A 14,563-nucleotide genomic window follows, 5' to 3' on the forward strand; every position below is an offset into this window, starting at 1 on the left:
TGACTCCTCACTGAGAAAAGGAGGGCTGTGCCCTGGCCTGGCACAGCCAGTGGCAAGTTAACAATTTAACTGTTCTTCAATGTTAAAATAGGCATTAGGTGTCCAAATTTGCAGAGTTAACTTCTGAAAGTTGTATCTAAGCCCAATCAACTCACTTATGTGTTGCAATACTTCTAAGAGTGGACAGTCCTTGGAAATGTTTTGGGATATAATTAACACACAACACTCAGCCTTTCTTATTTTTGCTGTGGTTTGGGAGTGGCTCTCCATTAAGCAACCGCCCCCCTGGCCCTCCACTCCTAGCTGGTTACAGACTAAACCACTGACAGGTGTTAGTATTAAAACTAAGATCGCCAGACTACGCCTTGTTTTTCCAACAAGACACCTTTCAAGAAGTAGTCCTGTATGGTGGCAGGAGCCAAAAAAAGTACTTGGGACTATGTGAGTGGCCATCTGTGTTTCTAAAGAACATGTTTATTAGATGTGTATTAGATGCTTTTATTTAGAACACGATTTTAAATTAAAGACAGCAATCCACACACACACAGCCCAGCAAAGCCCTACAAACCAGTTCTCAAGGTGTGGCTCCCAGACCAGCATCAGTAGCACCTGGGAGCCTGTCAGAAATGCCCATTCTCAGGCTTCACTTGATCCCTGTGGAATCAGAAACAGTCGGTGGCAGTGGAGGCCCAGGATCCTGCGGTTTAAAAAGCCCTTGTTGGGGGCTGGGGGGTGGGCGAGGTCTGATGATCTGAGGCTGTTCAGTTCCAAGAGCCACTGCCCTACCGGTAGGAGGAAATAGGGTTTTGTCCTGATGACTTTAATTCCTCCTGGGCAGGGCATTTCCAGCTTGCCAGCTCATCAATCCTGGGGTTCAGGGCACGGCCTCCTGCTGGCTGGCTGCAAATCTAGATTCCTGGGCCCACTTCCTGCCCCCCCACCACCGGGGCATGGGAGATGGGGGGAGGGGACAGATGGGGGGAAGGAGGACTGGAATCTCCGGAACCAGCTCCCCAAGTGAGTCGGATGGGCACAGCCAGTGGAAAGCACCAGAAGGCCGCTGAGCACGAAACATCCCATCAGAAGCAACTGGGGCAACTGATCCTTTAGATCAGGATCAGCAAACTTCTGTGAAGGGCCAGGGGGTGAGGACTTCAGGCCTCTCTGCCCCTCTCTTGTGCCGCAGGAGCTGGAAGACCATCTGAGTGAGCAGCCCGGGAAGGGGCGCGGCAGCTTAAATTCCAGCACAACTTCCCCCAACTTCAATTTCAGGTCATTTTTCAGGTGTCGTAAAATACTCTTCTTTGGAGGTTTCCAAACATTAAAAAACAAAAAAAAAAACAAAAAAAAAACACGCCAAGCCCTCCTAGCGTGCGGGAGCAGGCGTGGTTTGCCACTGTGGCCTCAAGGAAGGCCGGTCCTCAGCTCCGAGGCCGGCGGTGTGTGGGGGACACGCGCCCCCTTTGACACCAACAGCTGCCTTCATACAGGCGAGGGTTATTTTTAAGAATTCAAGTTTACTTGGCCTACAGTAACATCATGCGGCTTGGGGAACCACACAGAACATACAGAAGGTTTCCACCACCTGAGAAAGTCCACGGGTGTTCCCCCTCCCGGGCAGAATTTCTGAAGTGCCCCTTCAGTCTGATCTCTTACCTTTAAACAGGCCAATGCAGTCCGTTTGAAATAAAAGCTGGAAGCTCACACTTTCACAGCTGTTTTAAGAAACAGGAAATCCTTACATGGAAGTTACTAGAATAGGTCTCCCCTGGGCCAGAGTCCCCCTTTCCTCCCCCATGTGGGGCAGCTGCTTGGAATCTACCCTCGCCTTCTCTTCTAGGGCTCCCATCCAGCCCAGGTGGGGTCTTTGCAGATAGCAGGCGCAGTGCCGGAGAAATGAGAAAAACAAGTTCCTTCCCAGGGAGACGCCTTTACCCATCCCCACCCAGGGCCTCGACCTCGCTTTCCTGAGAGAAACAGGTACAGTCTTCCTCAGAAACAAATACAATTCAACTAAGATCATCATTGATGGTCTCTGTGCACGAACTTCATCAGCGGATTTCAGGAAGCTGCTGTACCACTGGGATTCCCCCACGGACAAAAAGAACCTTCCCAGTATCCTGAGGGGGACAGAGAGGATCCCAAACACTGGGTTCTGTTCCAGACCCAGAAGCCAAAGCGGTGGGATTGTGCAAGAGGGAGAAGGGGAAAATGAAAGCCCCCAGCCTGAGATGCAGGCCACCAGAAGGGATGCTCCAGCCCGCACTGGAGCCCCCAACGCCACAGGGCAGGGGGCAGCCCAGCTGGGGGCGAGCGGCGAATGAGACCAGGTCAGACAAGGAGGACTCTCCAATGTACCGCAGACTGATACACCCCGAGCCAACGGTGCTCCCGTTTCAAGGCCCATAGGATCGGGTGGGAACCTTGTTAAAACACAGATTCCCGGGCCATCTTCCCAGAAGAGGACTCAGCAGGTCCCGGGTGCGGCCAAGGAACCCGCATTCTCAACAAGGGCCCTGAAGATGATAAAGCAGCTCATCAGAGAACCATGCATGGAGAAGCACCGCAGGGGAGTTTGGGACATCCAAACCCCAAAGTCCCACTCGCATGCAGTGTCCAGCGCGCGAGGGTCGGAGGAGAGCAGAGAGACGGGAGGATCAAGGACAGGGGCTCCGTAAAGGGAGAGAGTAAGGCTCGGGGGCGGGCTTCCCCGCGAGTCCCCAGAGGCAGGGGCAGCAGCAGCAGGAAAGCAAGCCTGGGAACACAAGATGATGAAACATCAGAATTCAAACATGTGAATTTTTTTAACCCTTCTATTTCCTCAGAGCAGGAAAAAACAAACACAAAAACAAAATAGAGGCCACCACCAACGGGGAGGGAGTCGGGGAGGCGGCAGGAGAACCCGCTGATCTCGAGCAGTGACTTGGAGGGAAAGCACTAATGTCATGATAAGGGACAGCACGTGCGCTCAGTCCCAGGGGCCCACGGAGAGGAGCGAGCACAGCAAACAGCCAGGACGAGGAGGGGCGGGGGGGAACTCCCCCATCCCAAGACTCCCCTGACCTACTTGACATTCCTCCCCGAGAAGTGGGAAGTCGGTCTGCTCCGGCCCCAAGCCCCGGCTCCATCGGTCATCGCTGACCAAGTGTGGGCTTGTGGACACATGAACCCACCCCAGCTCGGCTTCTGCCTTACTGCAGTAGGGCTAACCAGGCCTCCCAAGGGCGGCTGTAGGATTACAGGGACGCATCAGTGGGAACGCACCAGCACGGTGCCTGGTAGAGAGAGGCCACTGGGCACACCTCCTCCTCCCCCCTTTACCCACTCGATATGCCAACCCTGATGAGGAGCATCTGGCTTGGTAACGGGGGCCTCTCTCCCCCCCCACTCACCAGGGAGGCGATCATGGGAAGAATGCGATTTTCCCATCCCACCACAGCAGCACCCCGGGTTGGAACTCTACAAACACGTTTAAAATCGGGATCAGCCAACGGAGGGCTTCTGGATTCCCCCCAAGTCTCGGTGTACTGTGGGTACAGGGTCTTTGTACATGGACAGGACGATTAGCTCCCTGTGTATATCACGGACTGCTTGGGAAAACTCGTTCCAAATAACAGGGCTATAAATGAATTTTCGGAATGGAATGCAACTCAGTCACAGACAGACAACCACCTGGATTTGTTTTAACAAATTGCCTCTGCTTTTTTTTTTTTTTTTTAACCGATTACAGTACATGGTGCCATGTCTAATCCCTGTAGATAATTTGTAAATCATTTTCTTTCCAAATAAGATCTTCACATACATTTTTTTTTCATAAGATGATACTTGTAATAAAGAAATAGTATTTATTTAAGCCTCCAAAATAAAGAATCTATTTTTTAAAAAAAGATTTTATGTATTTATTTGTGAGAGAGAGAGAGAGAGAGAGAGAGCGGGAGCCCAAGCAGGGAGAGCAGCAGGCAGAGGGAGAAGCAGACTCCCCACTGAGCGAGGAGCCTGACACAGGACTCGATCTCAGGATGCTTGGATCATGACCTGAGCCGAAGGCAGACGTTTAACAAACTGAGCCACCAAGGTGTCCCAAGAAGAATCTAGTCTTGATTCAATGTTTTCTATTTACCTCTCCTGGTCATAATTCATGACCTGGTCTGAGCTTAGCACACAATTAATTAGCTACGTTCAGTATTCATGGGCACCAAGAATGCAAGATAGTATCCTGCTTATCTGCAAGGATGAGACATCTAATTTGCTAAGTGACCCACAAAATCAAAAGGAACCACGGGACTGACAGCACCTCACTTCTGCCCTTCTCCTCCTGCTTGCACAGGAGCGTGGCAGGAAAGGTCTGGAAACACCACAGGCTCAGAGAGGCACAAGCAGAGTGTGCCACCGAGACGTGGAGGCTGGAATCCAAGCAGAGAGACTGGCAGATCAGAGGCAGGCTTGGGTACAAATAAACAGATGAGGCCTAAAGGTTGGGAAGAAGAAGCCAAAGTTGGGAGATACCTGCAAAGGAGAAAAGGCAAAAGTGAACAATTTGGCCCCCCAAGGAGGGAAGAAGCCAAGAAGGTCATGCCCTAGGGCAGAGGCGATACGCATTCTCCTGCAAAAGCCTTTAGAGAGAGAGAGAGAGAATTTGTGTTCAGCTAGAGCCCCACAGGGGCCGATAAATACTGCTAATAGCACCCAATCCCCCAGCCACCTGTCTACCTATCCGGGGTGGGGCGTGGGGAGGGCAGCAGGGGTAGGGCCCAGCTGTTCAGCCCAAAGGGACGAGGGAAAAGCCGGGTCTCAAACAGTCTGAAATAAGCTGGATTCTAAATCCACTTGGGCTGGGTTCACGTAAAGCTACAAGAAGGCAGGTCCCAGAGGCCCGGAGCTCTTAGGTCTTAACAACAGATTTTTCCAGGGGCGGTGGACTACGGCAGGTAACAACACAGAAACAGTATGCACTCGGAGGAAGCAGGGCCTGTGACACCGGGCGCAGCCCACATTCCTCAGAACACCAACGCGTCCTACCGTGTTTGTTACTGAAAAAATCCCCACCTCAATGCAGATGTGGAAATGTAGGGGCTAGCAGTCTTAGGTTTCAAAATGCTCAAATTTACAATGGGTAAAATTTACAATACATAGAGCTATGCAGATTTGCAAAGACACACATGTTTTCACGCGGGAGCTGGGTGTACTAATAAACAAGCAGAATTTTTTTTTCCCCCCTGTAGTCCCAGAGTGAAAATTAATGGAAATATTTGACTTTCCATCTCTGAGCCACAAGACGCCAAACCAAATTCTTGGAAGAGGTCTAGAGAGTAAAACTCACGTGGCTCTCAGAGCATAAAAATATTTTCTCACTCAAAACCAAGTACTTTGGACACACTGCATTTTACTTGGTCTTCAGCACAAGACTGGAAGTCCCGGTGGCGTTCTGTCTCTGGAGTGCAGACTTCTAAGAAACTCCGCGGGCTGGAGTTTAATATCCATCTCAGAGATGGGTATTTCCAGGATGAAACAGCAAAATGTGGGAAACGCATAAAGAATTTAAGAGTTTCCCAGCTCAGTGCCGTCTTCTTAATACAGCTGTGCTGTTCTGATTAAAGCGACTTCCAAGAATAACAGATGGACCCAGACTGATGTTTCAACAAGAGAAGCCAATGCGTCTGATTTTCACAATTATCTGTCACTTGTCACCAGTGCGCCCGTCTTTCCCCTAATGTAGCCAGCTCTGCAGACACCTCCTCTTTGAGCAGCGAAAGGATGGGGCAGCACCACTCACGCTCACAGACATGTCCCTTGGCCATGGCCAACACTCAGGAGTGGCCAGTCTCAGATTCTCCCTCCTAGAAACCTGGACCCAAGGTCTACTGCCATTCTTTCTGGACATCATCTATTCCGTAGGAAAGGTTACACAAACCAGAATTTCTACTGTGCTCCTATTTCTAAAAGCAGCACAAGAAAAGGTACCCAAGAAGAGAGTAGGTTAAAAAGGAATTACATGGGGGCTCTGGGTGGCTCAGTCTGTTAAGCATCTGCCTTCAGCTCAGGTCATGATCGCAGGGTCCTGAGATCAAGTCCCACATTGGGCTCCCTGCTCAGTGGGACTTCTCCCTCTCCCTCTGACTGCCCCCTTGTGCATGCTCTCTCCCCCCCCCCCCCCCCCGTCAAATAAATAAAAATCTTTAAAAAAAAAAAAAAGTAAAAATAAATTACATAGGGAGTTAGTGCTTAACGGGTATGGAGCTTCTGTTTTGGGGGTTATTAAAAAAGTTTTGGAAACAGTGGTGATGTTTTCACACAATGATAATGTAATTAATGCCACTGAATTACACATGTAAAAATAGTTAAAATGGTCAATTTTATGTTATGTGTATTTACAATAGACACCCACAGACACTCAACAATAGAGGAAAACCCAAACTCCAAAAAAGAAAAAATGTATATCCATTCTTTTTTTCTTTCAACTCAAATTTGGATATTTGCAGCAGAGACCCATCACAGAAAATCATTTAGACACTTGGGGAAAATGGAAACCCCGAAATACAAGGGTCACAGCCTGTCATGGCTGTTAACACACACACACACACGCACGCACACACGCACGCACACACGCACGCCATGGATCAGGACGGTGGGACTTCCCAAGCCAGGGCTGTATATTGTTTTAGGGATATGTTGTGCCCCTCAACTGGACTGCAAGAACACTCCCATTTTGTTAAACTTTACTGTCAGCCACCTGGAAAACTCAATCTTTCATTCTATCTTGAAGTGATAAACTTACCAATAAACTATGACACAAAGTTAAAATAGAAGGTCATGAACACGTTTTTGAGCTGAACCATTTGGAGCTGCTGATATTCGACCCTCTCAGCCTGGAAGACGGCAATTTCATATGGTTCCAATGGACCCACAGGTTCACTGGGTCGGAAGCAGCCTTTGCAATACAAGGGACACTTGAGTCCTGCGAGGTTACAAGGGGCAAAAATAGAACTAATCCATGCTTCCTTCCTTTTGAACACAAAAGGAGTAAGATTTCCCCAAAATATGTGCATTAATGCTAAAGTTAAAAAAAATTGAGAAGGTGATATACTTCTAACAATAACAACATAGGGCTGGAATTAGGTCCAGGCCAGCTGTCTAGAAAACATCTGTCCTGTTGTCCCATAGCTTGGCTGAGACTCACAGCGCCCTGGGGACTAGTTCTGCATCACGAACGCTGTCCCCATCTTCCTCAATTTAAGTGTCTCTCTGCAGGTCTCCCCCTTCCCCTACCTACCACTCGTGTGAGCAGCCCCAAGGGCTCCTGGGCCGACCCCCACCCTGGGAGGGCCACACCAGCAGCCAAGCACACAGAAGGGACTGGCCTGTCGGTGAGACCTCTCTCTGCAGCTGCCAGGCCCACAGCTGGCTTTGCGTGCGAAGCTTGGAATGCTGAACTCCGGGGCATTCCTGAGCTCTTGGGGGCCAGCTGGGCTGTCAGTTTCCTTTCCGATGAAATCTGCAATTCCGTTAAAATATTTCGGACCCACCCCTTCGCATTAACAGCCAGATCCAATCTGTGCGCCCCGGAAGTGCCATCACGGAGATCCAGCTGTCCACCTCCTGACAGGGTGGGGGGCCCGGGTGTTGGGCTGCCCCAGTGTCCCTTCCTCAGCCCTCAGCAGGCCTGAGGGAGATGCCCCCGGAACCCAGGAGTGGATGCACGTGGTCCATGAACCTCACGGGCTGCATACTCCCTGCCAGGGACACAAAACCGCACTCGTCCTGGCAAAGTGAAGGGAAAACAGCAAAGAAAGAACAGCGGGGCAGGACAGTGAGTATGAGAAAATGATCAAGAAATGCACCACCAACAAAAATCCCTACGAATCCATCATGAAGTTTCACAAAATTGGGCCCACATTACTAATTCCAACAAGTCAACACTGGAAGGTCAAACAGCAAAGGTTGGGATGGCCGGAAATGGGCGGCATGACCCTCCAAGTAACGGGCCCTGGGTCTCCCGTGGGGCTGGAGGAAGTCGGACTTTCCCCTGGGGTGGGGCGGACTTGAGAGTAACCCGGCCGCCTAACCGCCTGTTCGTGAATTAATCAAATGAGAACAATAACTTTTAAGCCCAAATCTAATCATACTCGTGGCAAGCCAATAAAGACGGAAGGGCGAGGAGGAGGGCATTTACTCGTAGACTGGGGTGATGAAATCCCCAGCCAGGAACATATTTCTGAAGACCCCATAGAGAGACAATGCAAACAAAAAACCCCACAGAATCACTGCTTAGAGTAATTGCCTTGATTAAGTTTGCTGGGGTAAGCTGAATAACTACCCCTGAAAACACAATTAGGTAAATTGATATCACTGTGAGCTGTTTCAGAGCAATCAAATTAGGCTCTTCTCGGAAAAGAATAGCTCACTTACAAAGTGAAAAATCTAATTTAGAACTTATTACTCGATTTACAATGTTCCTAAAGGGTGCTATCGTGATGGCCCGTGTTCCAGAAAAGACCGAAGTTCAAGGCTGTCCTTGCTCTTACACATCCATAAGAGCTAATCTAGCCATACCTGCACCCTGCAAAGCCATGGTGCTCTTCTAAAACGGTCTGCGGTTCAATGTCCAAGAACACACGGACAGGTGTACCTCGGAAAAATTGCAGGTTTGGTTCCAGACCCTCACAATAAAGCAATTTGAATGAATTTTTTGGTTTCCCAGTGCATATAGAAGTTATGTTTATACTATACTCTAGCTACTAACTGTGCAACAATGCCTAAAATACAATGTGCATACATTAAAAATCCTTTATTGCTGGGGCACCTGGGTGGCTCAGTAAGTTAAGCCTCTGCTTTTGGCTTGGGTCATGGTCTCAGGGTCCTGGGATCGAGCCCCATATTGGGCTCTCTGCTCGATGGGGAGCCTGCTTCCCCCTCTCTGCCTGCCTCTCTGTCTACTTGTGATCTCTCTCTCTCTCTCTCTGTCAAATAAATAAATAAAATCTTTAAAAAAAAAATACTTTACTGATAAAAAATGCTAGCCTTCGGGGCAGGGGTGGGTGGCTCAGCTGGTTAAGCATCTGCCTTGGGCTCAGGTCATGATCTCTGGGTCCAGGGATCAAGCCCCACGTCAGGCTCCCAGCACAGCAGGGAGTCTGCTTCTCCTTCTGCTCATGCTATCTCTGTCTCAAATAAATAAATAAAATCTTTAAAAAAGAAAGCTAGCCATCATCTGAGTTTTCAGTGAGCTATAATCACTGATCACAGATCACCGTAACAAATACAATTATGAGACAGTTTTAAATATGGCAAGAATACCAAAATGTGACACAGAGACACAAAGTAAGCAAATGCTGTTGGAAAAAGTGTCACCAACAGTCTTGCTCAAGCAGGGTTGTCACAAACCTTCAATCTGCAAAAAGGCAAAAAACAAAAGGCAGTATCTTTAAGCTCAGGAAAGGAAAGCATGATGAAACAACGTACGCCTAGAACGAACTTTCAGGGCACGTGCAGACCTGCCCTGCTGCTGTGTCCTCCACAGGCCACAGCTATGCATAGTTTTCAACCAAGTGTGCTAGCGCGTCTCTTGCACATTTCTTTCTCCATCTGCAAATACTTCACGGCGAGTAGAGCGTACGTTATAAATCAAACGGGAACATTTTGGTCCTCTCTAGTCCCTGGATCAACCTACAGTAGTTTTACTTTTAGTGTGAAATGGAATTTTAAGTTAACAGTGAAGCTATGTCCCTGGCCAAAAAAACAAAACAAAACAAACAAAAAAACCCACTCTCCCCCTAAACAGCTGAGGACATGTGCAAAATTCTCAGCGTCTGAATGAAATCAGTGAACATGCCCTTTGGTGTTCTCACAAAAGACATACAATTAATTATCTCCTGCCTACCCACGGTCCCTGAGGTCCCACTTTAGGATTTTAGAGACGCCTGGCTCTGCTCAGCTTCCAACACTAAAAAGGATTTCAGAATGGTTTTTTGATTCGCTCAGGAATCATGTTGCTGCCGTCAGACCCAACCTGGCCACGCTCAAGGTCAAATGCTTGTAGGAAGGAAGGGCATCGAGCAAGGAGAACGGAAGAGCTTTGGAAGGTCAACGAAAAGGGTTCTCGCTTCACCTAAAGCCCGCCTCCTCCTCTCTCTGCTTCCTCTGGAACCCTGGGACCAGTGGTCCACACAAAGGATTTGAGAGCACTCCCTGCTCTCACTGTAGGCAACCATGACCCCCAGGCGGTTCAGGAAACCAGCAGCAGCAGCATCAGACACCACGGGGTGCTTGTGAGAAATGCAGACTCTCAGGCCCCGCCTCAGACCTGCCAGTCAGAATCTGCAGCTGAGCAGGACTCCCAGGCGAGTCACATAACCTAAGAGACCACAGTCCTCCAAGTAGGGCAGACTAAGAGTTTCATTAGCCTTTATTTCTCTGACGCCACATTTCCCCAACAAAAATGTCACCAGAATGGTTTTTTTTTTTTAAATGCAGAAAAATACCCATTTAACAGCTTTTACCTCAAACATGTTTTATTATTATTATTATTATTGTGGTAAAATGTACAAAAGAATGAAAAAAAAAGCCACTTTAACCATTTGAGTGTTCAATTCAGTGGCATTAAAGCACAAGGACATTTTCCCACAACTGTCACCACTGTCCACCATCAGAAATGTTCCAAAACTAAAACTCTGTACCCCTTCAACAGGAACTCTTCATTCTCCCTCTCCCACCTGCCCCCCCCCCCCACTGATTTTTTTTCACATCTTTTAATAAACTGAGTTAAAAGTAGCCAATACCTTGAAAAGTTATCCTAGACAGGCTTGGCGAGGACAAGGCCATGCTCTATATCTTGGACCTTAATTCCTTGAAGAATCTGTCCCTGCCCAGTTACAGAGTCACTGTGTCCGTCCGGGGGACCAGAACCCATTCATGAACTTCTCCTAACCCTGGGCGAATACACCTGTAAATTCACATCACAGTGAACTTGGGATGTGAGGAAAGGACAGACGTCAGGAAAGAAAGACACTGGAGTCCCCTGGCCACAGTCCCTTCTTGATCCAAGGCGGAATGCAATTCTTCCGTCTTGTCGCACTCTTCTGGCTTAAACCCTGTAATTTCTACACACATCTCCAAGCTCCTTATACTTGGGAATGACAGAGTGGACAACGTAAGACCAAGTATTTGGTGACTGACAGAGGATGAGAAGTCAAAGCTGAGGGTGGCTTTCACATTTAAGTGCATGCTATTCTGGTTTAGCTGTTCCGAAGCCCACGATCTCTGTCAGTAGATCACTGTCAGCCGTGAACACGGTTACTGGCCTGACCCTCACTCCACCTCCGTCCGCTGAGCTGTTCCTTAGCTAGGGCTGAAAATGGCTTCACGTGGTACAGAGTTCAGAACCTGTGTCATGGACAACAGCACCAAAGGGCTGAAGTTTCCGTGTTAGCCTCTGCTGAGCGGTGTACTCAGACGGGAACAGAAAACATCTTAGATCCCCAAGGACACCATGTTGAGCAAAATAAGCCAACCACACCAAAAAAAGGACAAAATACTGTGTGTGTGTGTGTGTCTGTGTGAGTGATATCCGTCCTCTCACACGAAGTATCTAAAGTAATCAAAATCAGAGACAGAGGGTAGAAAGGTAGTTACCAAGAACTGGTGAGAGGAAAGATAGGGAATTGCTGGTGGGTACAGAGTCTCAGTATCGCAAGATGACAAAATTCTAGAGTTCTCTGGAACAACAGTATGAAAATACCTAAGACTACTTAAGCGTACACTTAAAAATGGTTACGTTTATGGGGCGCCTGGGTGGCTCAGTGGGTTAAAGGCTCTCTGCCTTCGGCTTAGCTCATGATCTCAGGGTCCTGGGATCGAGCCCCCCATCGGGCTCTTGCTCAGCAGGGAGCCTGCTTCCCCCTCTCTTCCTGCCTGCCTCTCTGCCTTCTTGTCATCTCTGTCAAATAGATAAAATTTTTTTAAAAAACCACTTTAAAAATAAATGGTTATGTTTAGTGTTAATGTGTTTTTTACCACACATTTTTTATAGAGGGGTAAAGTTAAAAAAAAAAAAAAGAATTATCTTTGGGATTAAAAAACAAGTCAATGAAGAAAAAATTCCATCAACAATCTATTTTATAACACTTTCAGGAACAAAGTTACATCAAGTCATGGGCACTGTTTAAATACACGCTTTTCTGGTTTTTTCCATCATCTTGAAAAGTACGTACAGAACCTAAAAGGCAGTGAATTCTCATCCAGGTCGAGTGGGAAGGGCAGGCAGGATAACGGCACGACAGACGGACACGGACGAGCCCTGCGTGGGAACGTACACACTCACGCCTGACAAAAGTCACTTAGCCTGTCCTTAGTTTACAGATCATACCGTACAGCCTGAGAATCTGATGAGAAGGAAACCAGGCTGGACAGCAGTTCGAGTCCCTGCTGGCAATGACCGTCAGACTCGCGATCTCTCTGCCCCTCCCCATCCCCCGCAATCGCCTTCGACCAAACCCAGCGAGGTCTTCCCCACGGGACAAATGCTGATCAACTATTCAAGACTCTCAGGCGACAGAGAAACTGAGGACCTGTAACACAGCCCAGTGACATCACTTGATTAAACCATGAAACAAGAAAGGTGCCACCAAGTGGACTCTCTCTGGGAAGAGGTCTTGATAACCATGTAGCCCGTATCTGCCTTAAACTACTTGACACTGCCCCTGAAGGGTTTGTTGTCAACAAAACTGGCAAACCAGAATCAGACACTGAGTTTTTAAATACCGGCAGAGGACATCCTTCTCTCCTTAGGTCTTAGATTTTGCTATGTGCCTCTGAAAAAGGCATCCATTGGTAACATTAAAATGAGTTTCCTTGATAAAACGGAGACACCAGACACCAGCCTTCTTTTACAATCGCCCAAATACAACCGATGAGTTAATTTCTGGATTCATGTATTTGTTTTCGCTGATACAAGCTTTTAGGTTTCACTAATGAACAGGGCACCCGAAGCAGTGGTCAAAGCCCCCACCTGAAGGAACCTCTTTGTTTGAAGAACAAGGTGGACAAGGGACTCAGGCTGAGGTGTAGCCCACCGTGTTCTTACAGGAACTGCCACTACCTACATTGTCACCGGCAGACCCGTATTTCCAACACTGTAGGACATGCAAGAATTTCAAGGGAAGGCGGTAAGGAAACCAATACGCAAATATCCATAATTCTGAAGTTTTTCTCAAATTGCTTGCACCTTGTACGTCTGTTTCTTTAACAAGATTCCCAGGAACCAGCCAAGTGGAGCGCTCTTCTGTCCTGTCCGGTTGGAACACTTTGTACGTTCCGTTTGGGGAGTTTTATTACACCTCCCCCACACACTTAAGGTGTATGTTCTACATTCTTTCCAGGATTTGGTTTTTCCCACTTAGAAAAAAACCATTGAAGGTATGGGGGGGAGGGAGAGAAGGGGCCAGCGAACACTCATGTGCTCTTGTAGGACAACCTTCGGAAGCAGAACATGTCGGGAAGCCGCCCACGTGTGCTCACCTGACCATAGTCTGTCCGGAAGACCACGACGCCCTCTGCACAGGAATTGACAGTACTTGGAAAATGCTGGCCATTTTCTCTCAGCCAGACCCGTGTCCCCTGTAAACAAAACAAAGGAGATTTCACTGGGAGCTTGGGTTGTGTTTCGTGGCAAATCACCACTTTCAAAACCACTGACTACTACATTCCTTTAAGAAAAAACAACATTTTAAAAAGCAAATGTTTTTCTCAAACAAGAATGACTCTTCAGAAAGCATCAGGCACAGCCTTCACTAGAGACAAGCCTGACTGAGCGTCCCACCAGAGAACACGGAAAAGGAGGCCAGAAAATAGTAGGCCTTGTGTTGCGGAAATGCCAAGTGGTTTATGCGAATGATCTCATGTCACTCAGAAAGGCCCTTGAGACAGGCACTGCTATCACTGAGCTTTCCAGAGAGAGAACCTGAAGGCCTGAAGGCAGAGCAACTCGCCCAGCATCGCAAGATGGGAAGAACTTGACTCCAGGCAGTTGGGTTCCAGAAACAAGTTTAACCAGGTCGCCACATTGCTCCACCAGTGTTGAAAACTCACTGGCATCTGCTGGCTCCGACCTTCCCAGCTCCAAGCCTGGAGCACCCGGCCACCTGAGCCTGGCCACCTGGATGGCATTCGAACAGTCTGCTGACTTCCTACTGGGACCAAATCCAGGGGTCAAATCGATGCTCCAAGAGAAGGACTAAAGTCTTAGGAAAGATCAGAACTTTCGCTAGGATTCCACCAAACCATCCAACACATGCCAGTGTTCAGGACTATAGCCCAAGACGGAAACTTGCAGATCCTATTGTTTTCACCTGGGGCCTAGTCTTCAGCGTTGATTTTATTTCCATTTGTTATGCCCCCACTGGACAAATGAAATAAGCGAGTATTTATCTTTCGATGATGAATTTCCTCCTCCTCTAATTTCACAACATGAAAACCACTCGTTTCCAAGAACAAGATAAAAGTTTGAAGAAATCACTGGGTGTTACTGATCAAATTATAACAAATTATCCATATGATGTACGCCCATGTG

The 14,563-nt window shown here is 48.1% G+C and overlaps 1 protein-coding gene across 1 annotated transcript in view; it reads right to left on the reverse strand.

Annotated features, from left to right (window-relative positions):
- MYO10 (myosin X) overlaps positions 1-14,563 on the reverse strand; it is a 211,565-nt gene that overhangs the window by 153,309 nt on the left and 43,693 nt on the right. The window contains exon 2 of the mRNA XM_059416933.1: positions 13,513-13,611. Within this exon, the coding sequence (XP_059272916.1) occupies positions 13,513-13,611 (99 nt within the window). The remainder of the gene's footprint in view (positions 1-13,512; positions 13,612-14,563) is intronic.

The sequence above is a fragment of the Mustela nigripes genome, chromosome 12, assembly GCF_022355385.1.
Source record: "Mustela nigripes isolate SB6536 chromosome 12, MUSNIG.SB6536, whole genome shotgun sequence".
In the NCBI taxonomy this organism is placed as follows: Eukaryota; Metazoa; Chordata; class Mammalia; order Carnivora; family Mustelidae; genus Mustela; species Mustela nigripes.